This window comes from Trachurus trachurus (genome assembly GCF_905171665.1).
Source record: "Trachurus trachurus genome assembly, chromosome: 10".
NCBI lineage: Eukaryota > Metazoa > Chordata > Actinopteri > Carangiformes > Carangidae > Trachurus > Trachurus trachurus.
The window spans coordinates 36,491,262-36,505,619 of record NC_139894.1 but is presented as its reverse complement, the minus strand read 5'-3'; the positions used below and the strand labels follow the sequence as shown (position 1 = coordinate 36,505,619).

The window sequence follows — 14,358 nt, the reverse complement described above, 5'->3', positions numbered from 1 at the left end:
GGAGACAATCAGTCTATTATATTGTGAGCCATTAAGACAAAAAAAAACCAATATCTCCCGTTTAGTTTAACTTTGAGATTGTTCCTATGCTACTGCCAGATCAAATTCTCAGTATGAACACAAGGAATAGACACATCCGCAAAGCACACTGATAAGAGAAGATCAGGATCAGATGGCACAAGTCGATCTACAGAAAGTCAGCTAGTACAACTTCTAAAGAAATTAAAAATATCAATAGCTATTTAAAGCTGAATGAACATAATTTCACAAAGTGTGAACATAAACCTGCTGTGAAGGCACTATGTTTGTCCCCTGGATCTGTTCTCCTACATGGCTGCAGTTATCAGCAGAGCTCTGCAGCTGTGTCTGGACCAAAAACTGGTATTTAGGACAACAAGGGACTGGAGGCATCGTGGCCTTGGTTTGTGCCTCAGGGGAGTGCAGGAGCAGATAGCTGTCTTCTGACCAGATATACATGCGGTTGAACTTTTGACTTCACTTTGCTAAATAAGAAAATGTATAGGCTATGGTTCATTTTCTTGCATATTTTTTTTATTATGCCACATCCTGGGGAAATGGCCCTCATCCTTTTTAAATAAGCACTTTTATGTAAACAGACATAGGCCTACATACTAGCACTTATTATTGGAGAATGTCATTTGTCATCAATGTCAGCAAGTGTTGAACAAAAAGAAAATGTCACAAGGTCATATTTATGTATGGTTATTTACTTACTTTATTATTTGTTGCTCTGTTTCTGTCTTCTGTCTTTGTATGCCTATACATGAGATAAAGATTATTGATAGTATATTAGAATAAATCCAGCTAAATGAACTTATTATAATGACAAGGAATCTTGATAGTTGATTTATGAATAGGGAGTGGGAGTAATTAAGTTTCCCTTCTTCCCACTCCTTTTTGGATTTTCATTGTTCATGTTGTCTTTATGTCTGTCCATTACTGTACTATTTTCTTATTTCTTTTCACATGTCTGAAATAAACTGAAACTAAACTAAACTAAACTAAACCCTATCATATGAACCCTTACCTAAACAGTTGTATTTTGTATGTTTTTACTTTAATGTTTCACATGTCAGTTCAGTGTGTTGTGTGGGTCTGTGCTGCACACATCAGAGCTGTGTGTGTGTGTGTGTGTGTGTGTGTGTGTGTGTGTGTGTGTGTGTGTGTGTGTGTGTGTGTGTGTGTGTGTGTGTGTGTGTGTGTGTGTGTGTGTGTGTGTGTGTGTGTGTCACATGCCGTCAGGCCGCGTGGAGGGGCAGCAGTGTGCTCCAGCAGCATGGACAGCGATGATGAGAACATAGAGGAGGTGGTGGAAGGTGAGCGACGTCTCATTCTGCTTTACATTTAGATTTCTATACAGGCTCGATGTGGTCCGGCTGAGACCAGCGAGACCGTGCTGTTTTAGATCCGGATCACGTCTCTGCATGCAGACCTGCTGTAGTCAGTGTTACTGTGTAGGCCTGCTGGCTGCTGGCTGCTGGCTGGGCTGGGGAGGAGAGCCGAGCCGCGGTCTGGATTTGAGGAGGAAACGCGCCTGACGGTGCGGCAGATCGGGGCGCGGATCATGTCCGAGTCCCGCTGCACAGAGCCGTCAGGACTAAACCAGCAGCACCGGGTCTACTGTTTCCACAGCCCCGCCACGCATGCTGCTTTATGGTAGCAGCAGCAGCAGTGTGATCTGATCAGACAGGGTGTAGGTGTAGGTGTAGGTGTGGTAGTGGAGCTGGTGGAGCTGGTGGAGCGCTGCCGCTGCGTGCTGTGGACGGAGCAGAGCAGCTGCTGCTTCACGTCAAGTCAAACTGTTGAACATGACGCAGCCAGCCGCTCTGTGGAACAAAGCTGAGCAACAGTGGGCCCAGTCACACTGTCCTGGAAGGAACAGTCCACATCCAAATGTCTAATAACAGCCAGTGTTGAGGAGACTTAAACTACATAGTTGAACTTAACTACAATTTGCTGTAACTTGCTGGTAGTTAAACGACATTATTTCATATTTTGTGCTGCATCAAGTAAGGGGAGACCGGGGACAGTTGTAACACTTTTTGCATTTGGCTCTGTTATCCAGAGACGGTTTGGAATAGACAAACCAAATTTGTATACAATAAACTTACATTTGTCTGTTAATAGTCAACACAATTTAAAGATGATTACAGAATCCACATTCTTCACAATTTGCATTTGAGTGTAAGGAGTCAGATGTTGCAACTGGGGGACAGGGGACAGTTGCAACATTGTTTGGGGATGGTTGCAACATGTTACAAATACAATATATTTTATGTCTAGTCAGAGAAGAAATGTAAGTTTTAATAATATTACAGTGTTATTTATTCATCAGCTTTGATCAGATGGCAATTACAGTATAGATTTGTCTAGATGAGGAGGAATTACTGCATGTGCAGATGTCAAATATTCAAATTGGAAGAAAAAAAAAAGACTTTCAGTGACATAGGATGAATGGAACAATTTGTGAGGGAATAACTTTTATTTTGCCATTGTCATTTATTCTCTCATCATTTTTAACATTAGCAATACAACGGTAAAAAAAAAAAAAAAAAGTAATGTCAAAATACTGTTGTGTGGTCTGCTTTTATATTCATATATTGCACGGTCCGTCCCGTCAGCCAGGATTAAACTCCATGTGCTAGCTAAACAAAGTGCTCTTGATACATGCCAATCATATCAGCTTAAAGTTAACATATCACTCCTTTAAACCATATAAGTTTGAGCAGAATCCCAAAAAGAGTGACAACAGTTTTAACAAAAACAAAGCTCAAGAAAAAAAATACCTTCATACCTCAAAAACAGTTTTTTTGCAATAAATCCTGGAGCATCTTTTGAATTCAACTGATTTTTCTCTGCAAGGGCGGGAATCTAACTAAGCATGTGCAGTGTGAGTGTCATCACTCTAGCTTGTTCCTGATTGGAGAAAAATGACATGTTGCAACCATCCCCTGTTGCTACTGTCCCCGGTCTCCCCTACTCAACCTACAGTTTTGAATATTTCCTCTTTGTGTGTTTTATTACATTTTTTGTTGGCTGATTTACATCTCTGATTTACCAGTGGGTATTGGTGTAGGATTTTCATTTTCTCTTTAGGCTATATTAGACTTGTAGTCAAGACCAAGTCAAGACTAAGACCAGTTGAGCTCAAGACCAAGAACGAGACCAAAAAAAACCAACTAGTTACACCATATTTTGCTATTCCACATGAGTTGTGGAACGCGAGAGGACGAGTGCCAACGCGTCTGTGTCACAAAATGCATGTGATTGGTCCCACTTGAAGGGGGCGTATAAATAATGATATCCAAATAAAAAGCATGCCTGCCTGGATATTGTATAGGCTATAAATCCCTTTGAGACCGTTCTGCCAGTCCGAGACATTGTGAGACCGAGAGAAACGAGACCGAGACAAGGCCGAGACCAAACACTGTCGAGACCGTGACAAGACCAAGACCACAGGACACATCACTGCTAGAAGGAGAAGTTTACCAAATAAAGTCAACTGGAGAGGAATAAGACGCAAAGAATGCTGAACCTCAGCAATATTTTTCCAGTACCTGGATATTAAGTGTCACTGTCAAATACAGTGATGTTAGACCCCTACTTATTTTTTACACTTCACATAGGTAAGCTGCACTTGAAAATAAGAATTTTGTTCTTAATTTGCTGGCCTGGGTAAATAAAGGTAAAAAAAAAAAAAAATCTGGGGATTCATTTAATTTAGAAAGTGGGGTGTGCTGCAGTCGGTGTAATATCCTGTACCGTCTATTACATTCAAACAATACACAATGGACTCTTTAATCCTCTCTTCATCTGTTTGTCCTGGAGAGGGAGGGGGGGGGGGGGGCATCTCTGTCAAACACTGACTTCACATGTGAATCTGCTTTATTCAGTGTTTTAATCCTGATTCAGTCAGCTGGTGTGTGTTTTGATGAGGAGAGACAACAGCTCCCATGATGCCTCACTGTTTCATGATGTCCTGAGTTCTGTGGAGTCAGCTGTGAATGCATTCACTGATCTTAACCCTGCAGCTCTTCTCTGTGTGTGTGTGTGTGTGTGTGTCCAGGTCCACTGGATGACGATGAGCAGCCTCATGGTTTCTGCACAGTCACCTACTCCTCCAGTGATCGCTTTGAAGGACACTTCACCCATGGAGAGAAGAACGGGAAGGGCAAGTTCTTCTTCTTTGATGGGAGGTAGGCTGCTAGAATGGAAAAAAGAAAAAGAAAAAGATAAACAGCACGCACATCCAAACCCCCATGTAGGGTGGCTGCTGGACAGACGCCATATTTAAAAGTCACGTCATACTCACACACCTGCTACTGTATGTATCAGCCCCAATCAGTAAACAATCATCCATTAGCACTGATTGTGCAGCAATTACTCATACACATATTAAACATAATACACAAAGTGGTATATACACAAAAATATCATTAAAGGGATAGTTCACCCAAAATTGAAATTTCACTCATTATCTCCTCCCCCTCATGTGGACTAAGGGCTGGGAGAAGTTTCAGAGTCCTCCGTGGCTTCTCTGAGTTACAGGGGGTCTCAGTGTAGCAGTGCATGTCCATATAACGGTTGCAAATGGATACCAACTGTCTTCGTAACAAAAAGACACACCAAAAAACATCCAAATACCTCCATGCTGCTCGTATGTAATGTCCGTCTTGTATTGAAGCCCCGAAATGCAAAATTGTCCTGAAAAAATTAAATAAGTCTATATTTCAAGCTTGTTTGTAGTGGAAGCTCCTCTTCCTGGTTCGTCAAATTTGACGAACCGGGAAGAGGAGCTTCGAGAAGCTTCCGCTACAAAACAATGAGGGTGAGTAGATAATGAGTGAAATTTCAATTTTGGGTGAACTATCCCTTTAATATGAGTGTTATGTTATGAGTTTATGTAGGAGTTCAGGCTGTACAGTATAGGCCGTCATAGCACATAGAACAACAAATTAGAGGCGCTTGTCTTTGATTGATACACATAACATGATCATCAGCAATGGAAAAAAACACCAATATGCTGAGGTCCTGAGACACATCTCAGTCAGTACACACATCATAGGACAACTGGTCCGAGGAGAACACAGCAACAAGACAGACAGACACTCCATAGACATATCTGAAAACATTTCTCACAGAAAAACATATCTGCCATGCTCTCCATGGTTCCTGCAGCTGTCTTCTCTCTCCCCCCTCCACAGCACGCTGGAGGGTTTCTACACAGACGACGCTCTGCAGGGCCAGGGGGTGTACACGTACGAGGAAGGCGGCGTCCTCCACGGCACGTATGTGGACGGAGAGCTGAATGGACACGCTCAGGAGTTTGATGGAGAGGGCCGCCTGGTGTTCAAGGGCCAGTACAAGGACAACAGCCGCTGTGGGGAGTGCTGGGTGTACTACCCTGTGAGTCAGCTCACTGCCAACGGTCACATGTACACACTTCACTCACTCAGACCCCTTTCCCACTGGTCAAAAAACCCGTTTAAACCCGCTAACAATCGGCTTTTGGTGGCAGTGGCAGTGGCAGAGTCGCACCGAGCCGCGTTAAACAACTCGGCAAGCGACGCGGGTTAAAGGACAATTCCGGGCAATACAACTCGAGTTTATTTACTTCAAGCAAGCCGACATGTTTGTAAAACTAGATTTAATTCAAAGTCTCCCGGAGTCTCGTGAGACCCAAGTTGCCGTGCTCGGTGTATTCAGGTGCAGAGTTCCCGTTTGTGTCATAAACACAGGAATATCAACTCTTGACTTGCTTCAAGTGTACATTACAGCGTCAGGTGGCGACTCAAACATGCGGCGAGAAGTTTTTTTTACTTGAAGCAAGTCCGGAGTTGATATTCCTGTGTTTATGACACAAACGGGAGCTTTCCCACTGCACCTGAACACACCGAGCACGGCAACTTGGGTCTCGCGAGACTCTGGGAGACTTTGAATTAGATCTAGTTTTACAAACATGTAGGCTTGCTTGAAGTAAATAAACTTCTGGGTGCATGTTTGAGTCTCCATCTGACGCTGTCTGTGGCTTTGAGGGATGTAAACAGCCTAAGCAGCGGAACTTGCATCCGCTCCCATTCATTGCTGCCGTGGCGATGCGGGGACAGACACAACTACCGCAAAACAGGAGTAATTAAACTGAAAATCTTCAGATTCCTTCTTTTAGACCTAAAATGTTGGGAACATACACCCAGGAGTTGAATTTGCCCGGAATTGTCCTTTAAAATCGGCTTTAATCGGCTCGGCTCTGCTCGGCTTGCAGTGGGAACGCCAGACCCGGGTCAACCCGCTAATTTACGTGATGATGCTGAGCGTTACGTGACGCCACGTCATCGCGCCGGTCGTGTCTCATATCACGTACCAAAACAAAGCTCTGCTCTCATCCGAGACTGGGATCAAAAAATCAAACAACACTGAACAAAAACGATTGAAAAAAAGAAAAGAAGCGACAGTGTGTTTAACTGACGTGTTGTGCCGTCAGCGGTGGGTCAGACTTGACTCATTTTGGTCAATGGGAAAGGGGCCAAATGCCGATTGTTAGTGGGTCGACCCGCGTTTAAAAAACCCGCGTCGACCCACTAATTTTAGTGGGAAAACGGCTTTAGACTTCAAGCACAGATTTAGGAAATGTTCTTTAAGACATGTTACAGTTTTTTACCACCGCTATGACCCGTTTGTCAATACTTTCAACACTTTTTCAAAACTGTTAACGCACATCACACCTAAAACACACAATTCCCCAAACAGTTAATTTCATGCTCAAAATCACACAGTGTAACTAAACACAGACACACATTTCTAAAATACAGTAATACACTAACACAACTCACCAAATCTACCAGAACACTGACACAAGTTTTCTTCAACAGAAACATGTAGTCAGTCACAGCACAGTGTCATAAAAAACACTGACAACTGATGGAACAACACAAACTCAATCACTTTACATGTGTCAGCTCTACTGTTTTACAATAGACAGATTATTGTATTGATCATAAACTGACTTTTGTAGTTTCTTTTGAGCCTCTCTTCGTTTTTCTTTTCTCGAGTTTAGTAGCCTAAATGTGGGAACCCATCTCAGAGCAGCTTTGCAGAATGAACACTTTACTAAAAAAGGAGAATAATTGACTTTCTACAGTAAAGCAACTGAAAATTACTGCAGAAAAAGAAAAATCTGCACCGTAGCTGCTGTTCATTCATAGATGTATGAAAATGCCAATCTGCCAGGTCTTCTGTTTTCCTCTCCCTCATCTTTCTATCTTCTTTTCTCTATTCAAGATCAGCCCAAACAGCTCATGTGACTGACAGAACCTCAACACATGAGTGTGGTTCCTAGATGTTACAGTATATCTGGATGGGAATCAGCTGTGATGATGTATTTACATGAGCTCAATCAACTGTTTTTCAAAAGCAATGAAACAAAATACAGGTCATGAATTAGTTTCAGTCTACAATGTGAACTGCTGTTCACTTCAGCCTTTAGGTTTGGCTTTAGTTTAGTTTAGTTTAAGTTTATTTCGGACATGTTAAAAGAAATAAAACATAATACAGAAATTGACAGACATAACAAATAAAAACTTTGCAAAGACAACATATGAACAAAAAAATAAAATAAATTGAAAATAAAGATAATTTGATTTTTTTTTTTTTCATATCCGAAAAGGAGTGGGAAGAAGTAAACCTTATTTACTCCGACCCCTTATTCATAAATTATCTATCAAGTTATCTAGTCATAAATTACTTTATGAGTTATTTAACTGGATTTATTCTTATATACATATTTATTCTAACATATGATTACTAATCTTTATCTCTCTCATATACATATAAAAACATACAAACACATTCATACATACAAAGACAAACAGAAAGTAACACGAACCGAGCAACAAATAAACAAAAAACAAACTAAATCGGTAAATAATACCCAAATAAATAATAATAATAAGCACCTTGTGGTTGTCAGACACCCTCATTTCTGTACATACTGAAAATCATATCTTTGTATTTCTTTTTGAACTGGATTATGTTTGGACATTCTTTTAACCCCACATTCAAACTGTTCCATAGTTTAGTTCCACAGATAGGAACACATGAGGTTTTCTGATTTGACAAACTGTGTGAAAGAAATTGAAAATGTAGAAGTTAACATCCTCTGTTTCGATCTTAGTTGAGCTTGTGTGTAAGAAGTTAAAACTAATTTTAAATGTGTTAAATGTAGTATGTATTTGTGTCAAATGTACAAGAAATGTGCTAACTGTGTGAAGAGTTTTGAAAAAGTGTTAAAAGTGTTGAAAAACGGCTCATAGCGATTATAAAAAGCTTTACATAAAAGCATACATACATACACAACATAGATGTAAAGTAAGTGAATGACCTTTGTTGACTGTGGTCATTGTGCGTGTTGGTGTGTACTGTGGTGCATCTAGGACGGGGGCTGTGTGTTTGGGGAGGTGAATGAGGATGGAGAGATGACGGGCGACTCTGTGACGTACGTCTACCCAGGCGGACACACGGCTCTGTGTGGAAGCTTTGTGGACGGAGAGCTGATCCAGGCCCAGCTGGCCTCGCTGGTCTGCAACGAGAACGGAAGGCCCCGCTTCCAGCTTACACCGAGCAGTGAGTTCACATGTCGAGTGTCTGTTTTAGCAGAATTGAACCACATACTTTTGGTTTTCTGATGGAGGCTGAATATTCCATCTAAATATTAAAATCACATGAACTTCCTGCTGAACAGTTAAAGCAGAAGTAAGCGTTATTTTTGTGTTAATATAAGTCTTAAATAGTTCTATCTTCCGACAGCAATCACTTACATAGAGTGTTTGGTCTGAAACACGGGTCTGTCAGTCACTCTGCTCTGCTCTGAGCCCAGGAGAAAACTTTTCTTGTATCCTACAACCTTTATCCAATGAGGAGAGAGAACGGCATGAAGGGCTGTGTGTGCAGCCAAGGGATGCGCCTGAATGTGGTGACGTAGGGACGAGGACCAATAGATCCATGACGAGGGCGGGGGCTGCTAACTCGGCTGACAAGAAGTTATGGTGCGTTCAAGGCAACTCGTAACTCGTGTTTTTCCGACCTGTGAAGTCGTACCAGTTCGATCTGGTACGAGTTCACGGGTCGGAAAAACACGAGTGGCCGTTATAGTGACTTTCACAGGTAAAACAGGTCGGAGAAACACGAGTTGCGGGTTGCCTGGAACGCTACAAAGTCGTAAGTCGTGACTTGAAGCTGTAATTTACGGTTTCAAAAGCCTGCCTGGAACGCAGCATTAGCCAAAACGACCGGATCGCTTACTTCTGCTTTAATATCTCTCAGGACAGTGTGTGGTCAACATTCAATGTTCAATATAAAATACATGGAGAACATGATAATTATATGAATTGACACCTCATGCTGATGGTCCTTTTAAAGGGATAGTTCACCGGGAGAAGTTTCAGAGTCCTCCGTGGCTTCTCTGAGTTACAGGGGGTCTCGGCGTAGCAGTGCATGTCCATGTAACGGTTGCAAATGGATACCAACTGTCTTCGTAACAAAAAGACACACCAAAAAACATCCAAATACCTCCATGCTGCTCGTATGTAATGTCCGTCTTGTATTGAAGCCCCGAAATAAGAAATCGCCCTGAAAAAAATTAAATAAGTCTATATTTCAAGCTTGTTTTTTTATGGACTTGTACATTCCCTACTCATTCTAAACTCATTGTGTTTTTAAGGTCCTGTTTACTCCTATGACAAGTCTACATCCACATGTCTGGCCACCCATACCTTGCTTCCTGACCCCTATGAGAGCCAAAGGTGGGTCAACTGTACACATGAGTCCTCTGCTCCTCTGCTCCGTGCTGCTGGAGCCGCTGCAGAGCTGCTCATCACTCTGTCTCTGTCTGCTTTCTGTCTGTTTGTCAGGGTGTTGGTGGCCGACTCTACCATTCAAGGGGCAGGACAGGGCTTGTTCGCCAAGACAGATGCTGAAATCAACACTGTGATGGCTTTTTACAACGGAGTACGCATCACACACTCTGAGGTACGACACGTTTGATCATCTACCTGCAGTTGGCTGGAGGGATGTGGAAACACTGAAGAGTAGCTGAACTAATTACAAAAAAAGGAAATGACAATTTTTATATCTGAATTATAAGGCAAGGCAAGGCTCTGCTTTGCTCAGCACTTATTTTATAAGAGCCTTCTAAATTATATGTACTGATGACTGATCACTTATCAGATGATAATTACAAGCATTGTGTACATCTAACATCATAACAAAAATGACATTAAAATATTATGGAAGAGACATCCAACACATGAGCGTAAAAAAGCAAAAGCAGGTAAAGTGAAGGTCATTTCTTGTATGAAAGGAGTTATACAAATACATTTTATTATTGTTATTATTGATAGCAATAATAAAAATATCCTCACATGATTGGCCTGGAACACCACCTGTTGTAAATGTGCATAACCCAGTTAGAGAGACAGAGAAGGTTAAAGGGATAGTTCACTCAAAATTGAAATTTTACCCATTATCTACTTACCCTCATGTGGACTAAGGGCTGGGAGAAGTGGCAGAGACCCCCTGTAACTCAGAGAAGCCACGGAGGACTCTGAAACTTCTCCCAGCCCTTAGTCCACATGAGGGGGAGTAGATAATGATAATGAGATAATGAAATTTCAATTTTGGATGAACTATCCCTTTAAACAGCAGCTAAATAAATTTGTTCTAAAAAAAATGGTGTGTGTGTCATGGCTCCATCCTCAGGTGGACAGCAGAGACTGGGCCTTGAATGGAAACACAATCTCACTGGACGAGGACACTGTGATTGACGTCCCTCAGCCTTTTGACCAGACTGAGAGATACTGTGCTTCTCTGGCCCACAAGGCCAACCACTCCTTCATCCCCAACTGCAAATACGACCCGTGAGTACAGAGGGAGCAGAGTCCGACAGTTCACAGTGAGAGTCAGAAGTTTCAGATTGACAGTGACAAACGTGATGTAGCTACTGTATTGGACAGACGTCAGTAAACAGGGTACTGATGATGGGACCAGACCAGAATTGTTTTCTAGGTAAATACAGAGTCTGTTTGCTGAAAAATGTCCCTGAAGGCAACGCGCATCAGCTGTTTTGCATGAATTTCCCTCTAAAACAACTCTGTCTGGTAACGTTGTGTTATTATCTCATAGCGTGGTGAATGTGCAGCTCACAACTTGTCCACCAGAGCGTTGTGGAGTTGTTGGATTGTGTACTTGATGAGTTTGATGAGGGAAACCAAGAAATCCCATTAGCCTCCATAGCGTAGCTCTGAGCAGCTCGCCGCTCTGCTCCACCGCTCTAAAAATAGCTTGCACCGACAAATAAAGGTAACGAACCTACTGCTATGACTATAGGGATTTGCGCTTTGGGCCAATCTGCCAAAATGTTTAACTATCCCTTTAAATTAATATGTAGGCTATCATTTCTAATGGATAGTGCGAGGTCTTTTATGCTTAGTCATGTTTCTCTGAATATAAACCCAACAGAGAGAGTTTAGGGTCCAGTAAAATGATTTCTAAATTGTGTTCTTGATTGTAACTCTCACCTCTGCCCCCACCCTTTGCATCTTTCTTTACTACCAAATATAGTAAATACCCAGGGGGCAAAGCAAAAAAACAGACACGGAGCGTTGTAAAAGGTTTGACAGCAGAAATGATATCTAGGAACTTCAAGGATTAAAACCTGGGTGGACAACCCGGTCAACTAGCTGCTGGAAAGCTACAGGGGACAAAACCCCTTTCTTGGGTCATTTGGCTGGCGAAATTATGTAAATGCAAATATTTAGGTACTACAATGGTATAAATAGTCATACAACTATAACATTTGGCAGAGAGTATCTTGACACATAGGGGGAGGCATGAAAAAAAGATTCTGGGGTTTGTTGCAACTCAATTTTAAGATATCACCCTCAACATCCCAAAAAAGACAACAACAAAAAAGTAGGCTACTGTTCGCCTGACAAATTCTCATGAAAATTATTATTTCTCAGCACTTTATGGAGAATATCTATGCCTAACATGTATATAGAAAACGTCCTTAATTCATAAGCTTCCATTTGAGTCCTAGATAGCCTTTCTACTAGCTACTGGAAAGCTACAGGCTGTCTCCAAACAATGCAACACCTATTGTGAAAAACTACATGTTAACTGACATGATCAGAAAACATTCTATTTCTGGTCTCCCCTAAGTGAACAGATAGATAGAGAAGACCGTTGGCCACAGCAAGTGGGGCTTTTGAGATAGAAAAGCTATCTTGGACTCAAATGGAAGCTTATGAATTAAGGAAGTTTTCTATATACATGTTAAGCATAGATATTCTCCATAAAGTGCTGAAAAATAATAATTTTCATGAGAATTTGTCAGGCGAACAGTACTTTTTTGGTCTTTTTTGGGATGTTGAGGGTGATATCTTAAAATCGAGTTGCAACAAACCCCAGAATCTTTTTTTCATGCCTCCCCCTATGTGTCAAGATACTCTCTGCCAAATGTTATAGTTGTATGACTATTTATGCCATTGTAGTACCTAAATATTTGCATTTACATAATTTCACCAGCAAAATGACCCAAGAAAGGGGTTTTGGCCCCTGTAGCTTTCCAGCAGCTAGTTGACCAGGTTGTCCACCCAGGTTTTAATCCTTGAAGGTCCTAGATATCATTTCTGCTGTCAAACCTTTTACAACGCTCCGTGTCTGTTTTCCAAAAAACTGGGATTTTGCCCCCTGGGTAGAAACAATGATCCCTTAGTTCCTTGTATCAGTGTAAATGACTTGTCTTGTGCAGGTATGTCCATCCTCGTTTTGGGCCAATCAAGTGCATCCGGACACTGAGGGCTGTGAAGACGGGGGAGGAGCTCACGGTTGCGTACGGCTACGATCACGGGCTGACGGGGAAGAACGGCCCCGAGGCTCCTGACTGGTACAAGCAGGAGCTGGAGGTGTTCCGGCAGACACAGGAGGCTGAGGCTCCCACCGGCCAATGAGCGTGCAGATGATGAATACCTCTGGACAATGACATAACCCTCTACCTGTGCTACCACCTTACATGACTCCTGGAGCATTGTGGCACTTGATATCCCCTGCAGCTGCAGTCCACTCTAGATATTTCAGAGGTTAACTATGCTTCATCAAGCAGCATAGTTAGTGCTTGAGCAGTTCAGTCAGATTGCAGTCTTTTGGGAGATCCAGGGCCAAAGCAACACAAGAACTATGCAAGAAACCAAACCATCTGAAAGGACATCATGTCCGCAGCTGGAGGAGCTGTCCTCTTCAACACATACTACTCATAGAAACATGATTTACATGCTGATAGATGGTGCTTAGAAATGTAGGAAATTCTTTCTTTCTCTCAGTTTTCATTCTCCACATCTTGACTTGATGCTAACGTCAGTAGGTTCATGCAGCAGCTGCAGCTTCCAGGTGTCTGGTTTAACAGCACTATTTGTATGACGGTGTTTATTTAGTGTAGCTCACACTTACTCTGCCAGCCCCATTCATACAATACTGTGCAAAAGATTTAGGCACTTCAGATGTTCAGACTCCTCTCCATCATCTTCAGGAGGCCTCTGATTGGTCCAGACTTATCCTACAAGTTCCAACAACCACAGTCAGTAGGAGCTGTGGAGAAGCAGCTCCTCCAATCAACATTTGGTGCTGTTTTAATCAAATCATTGATTTGATTCAGGTTTTCATCTGTAGTGCACTTTGTATGAAATGCGTTGATAAGTAGCGTTTCATGGCATCATCTGTACGAAGCATCCACATCATACAGCATCTTTTCACAAGTGCCTGAAACTTTTGCACAGCACTGTACAATTACGGCGTGTAACTTTACAAGCCCTTCTCAGGCTTGCAAATAGCTTACAGTATACACTAATTTATTTATAATATCTGAAATTAGTTAAACACTGCAGTTACTGAGATTTGTAATTGGAGGGGGAAATCATGGATGGTGCTGAGCATGTTGCACTTTTCTAACCTGATGATCTTCAGACACCACATTAAAGTCCACAATGAACAGTCTGTCTGTCTGTCTCATTTATCATATTTCACTGTTTTAAAAGCTGGGGTTTTAAAATGTTGCTGCCAGTATTCAGATATGTAGGACACTATGATTAACAAAAGATCAAAGATAATGAGTTGATTACACCTGAGAAATGATATAAGGGAACACTATCAAATACCCTACTGTTAATGTTAATAAATATTGGGATGCTGAAAAATAATATTGAAATAAAATTTCCTATCTAATATGTGTGTTTAAAACACCAAGTGATGCAGCTTGAATGTAACTACTTAGTATAAATTAAGTCTATG

At 41.7% G+C, this 14,358-nt stretch overlaps 1 protein-coding gene across 1 annotated transcript; it reads left to right on the top strand.

The window, feature by feature from the left end:
* Positions 1–1,250: 1,250 nt before the first annotated feature.
* On the top strand, positions 1,251–14,053 carry setd7 (SET domain containing 7, histone lysine methyltransferase). The gene is made up of 8 exons (XM_083980145.1): positions 1,251–1,337; positions 4,088–4,217; positions 5,226–5,427; positions 8,451–8,640; positions 9,737–9,818; positions 9,927–10,044; positions 10,774–10,931; positions 12,827–14,053. Exons 1-8 carry the CDS (start codon positions 1,298–1,300, stop codon positions 13,023–13,025), a joined length of 1,119 nt encoding a protein of 372 aa, XP_083836271.1. The 5' UTR covers positions 1,251–1,297; the 3' UTR covers positions 13,026–14,053.
* Positions 14,054–14,358: the final 305 nt, after the last annotated feature.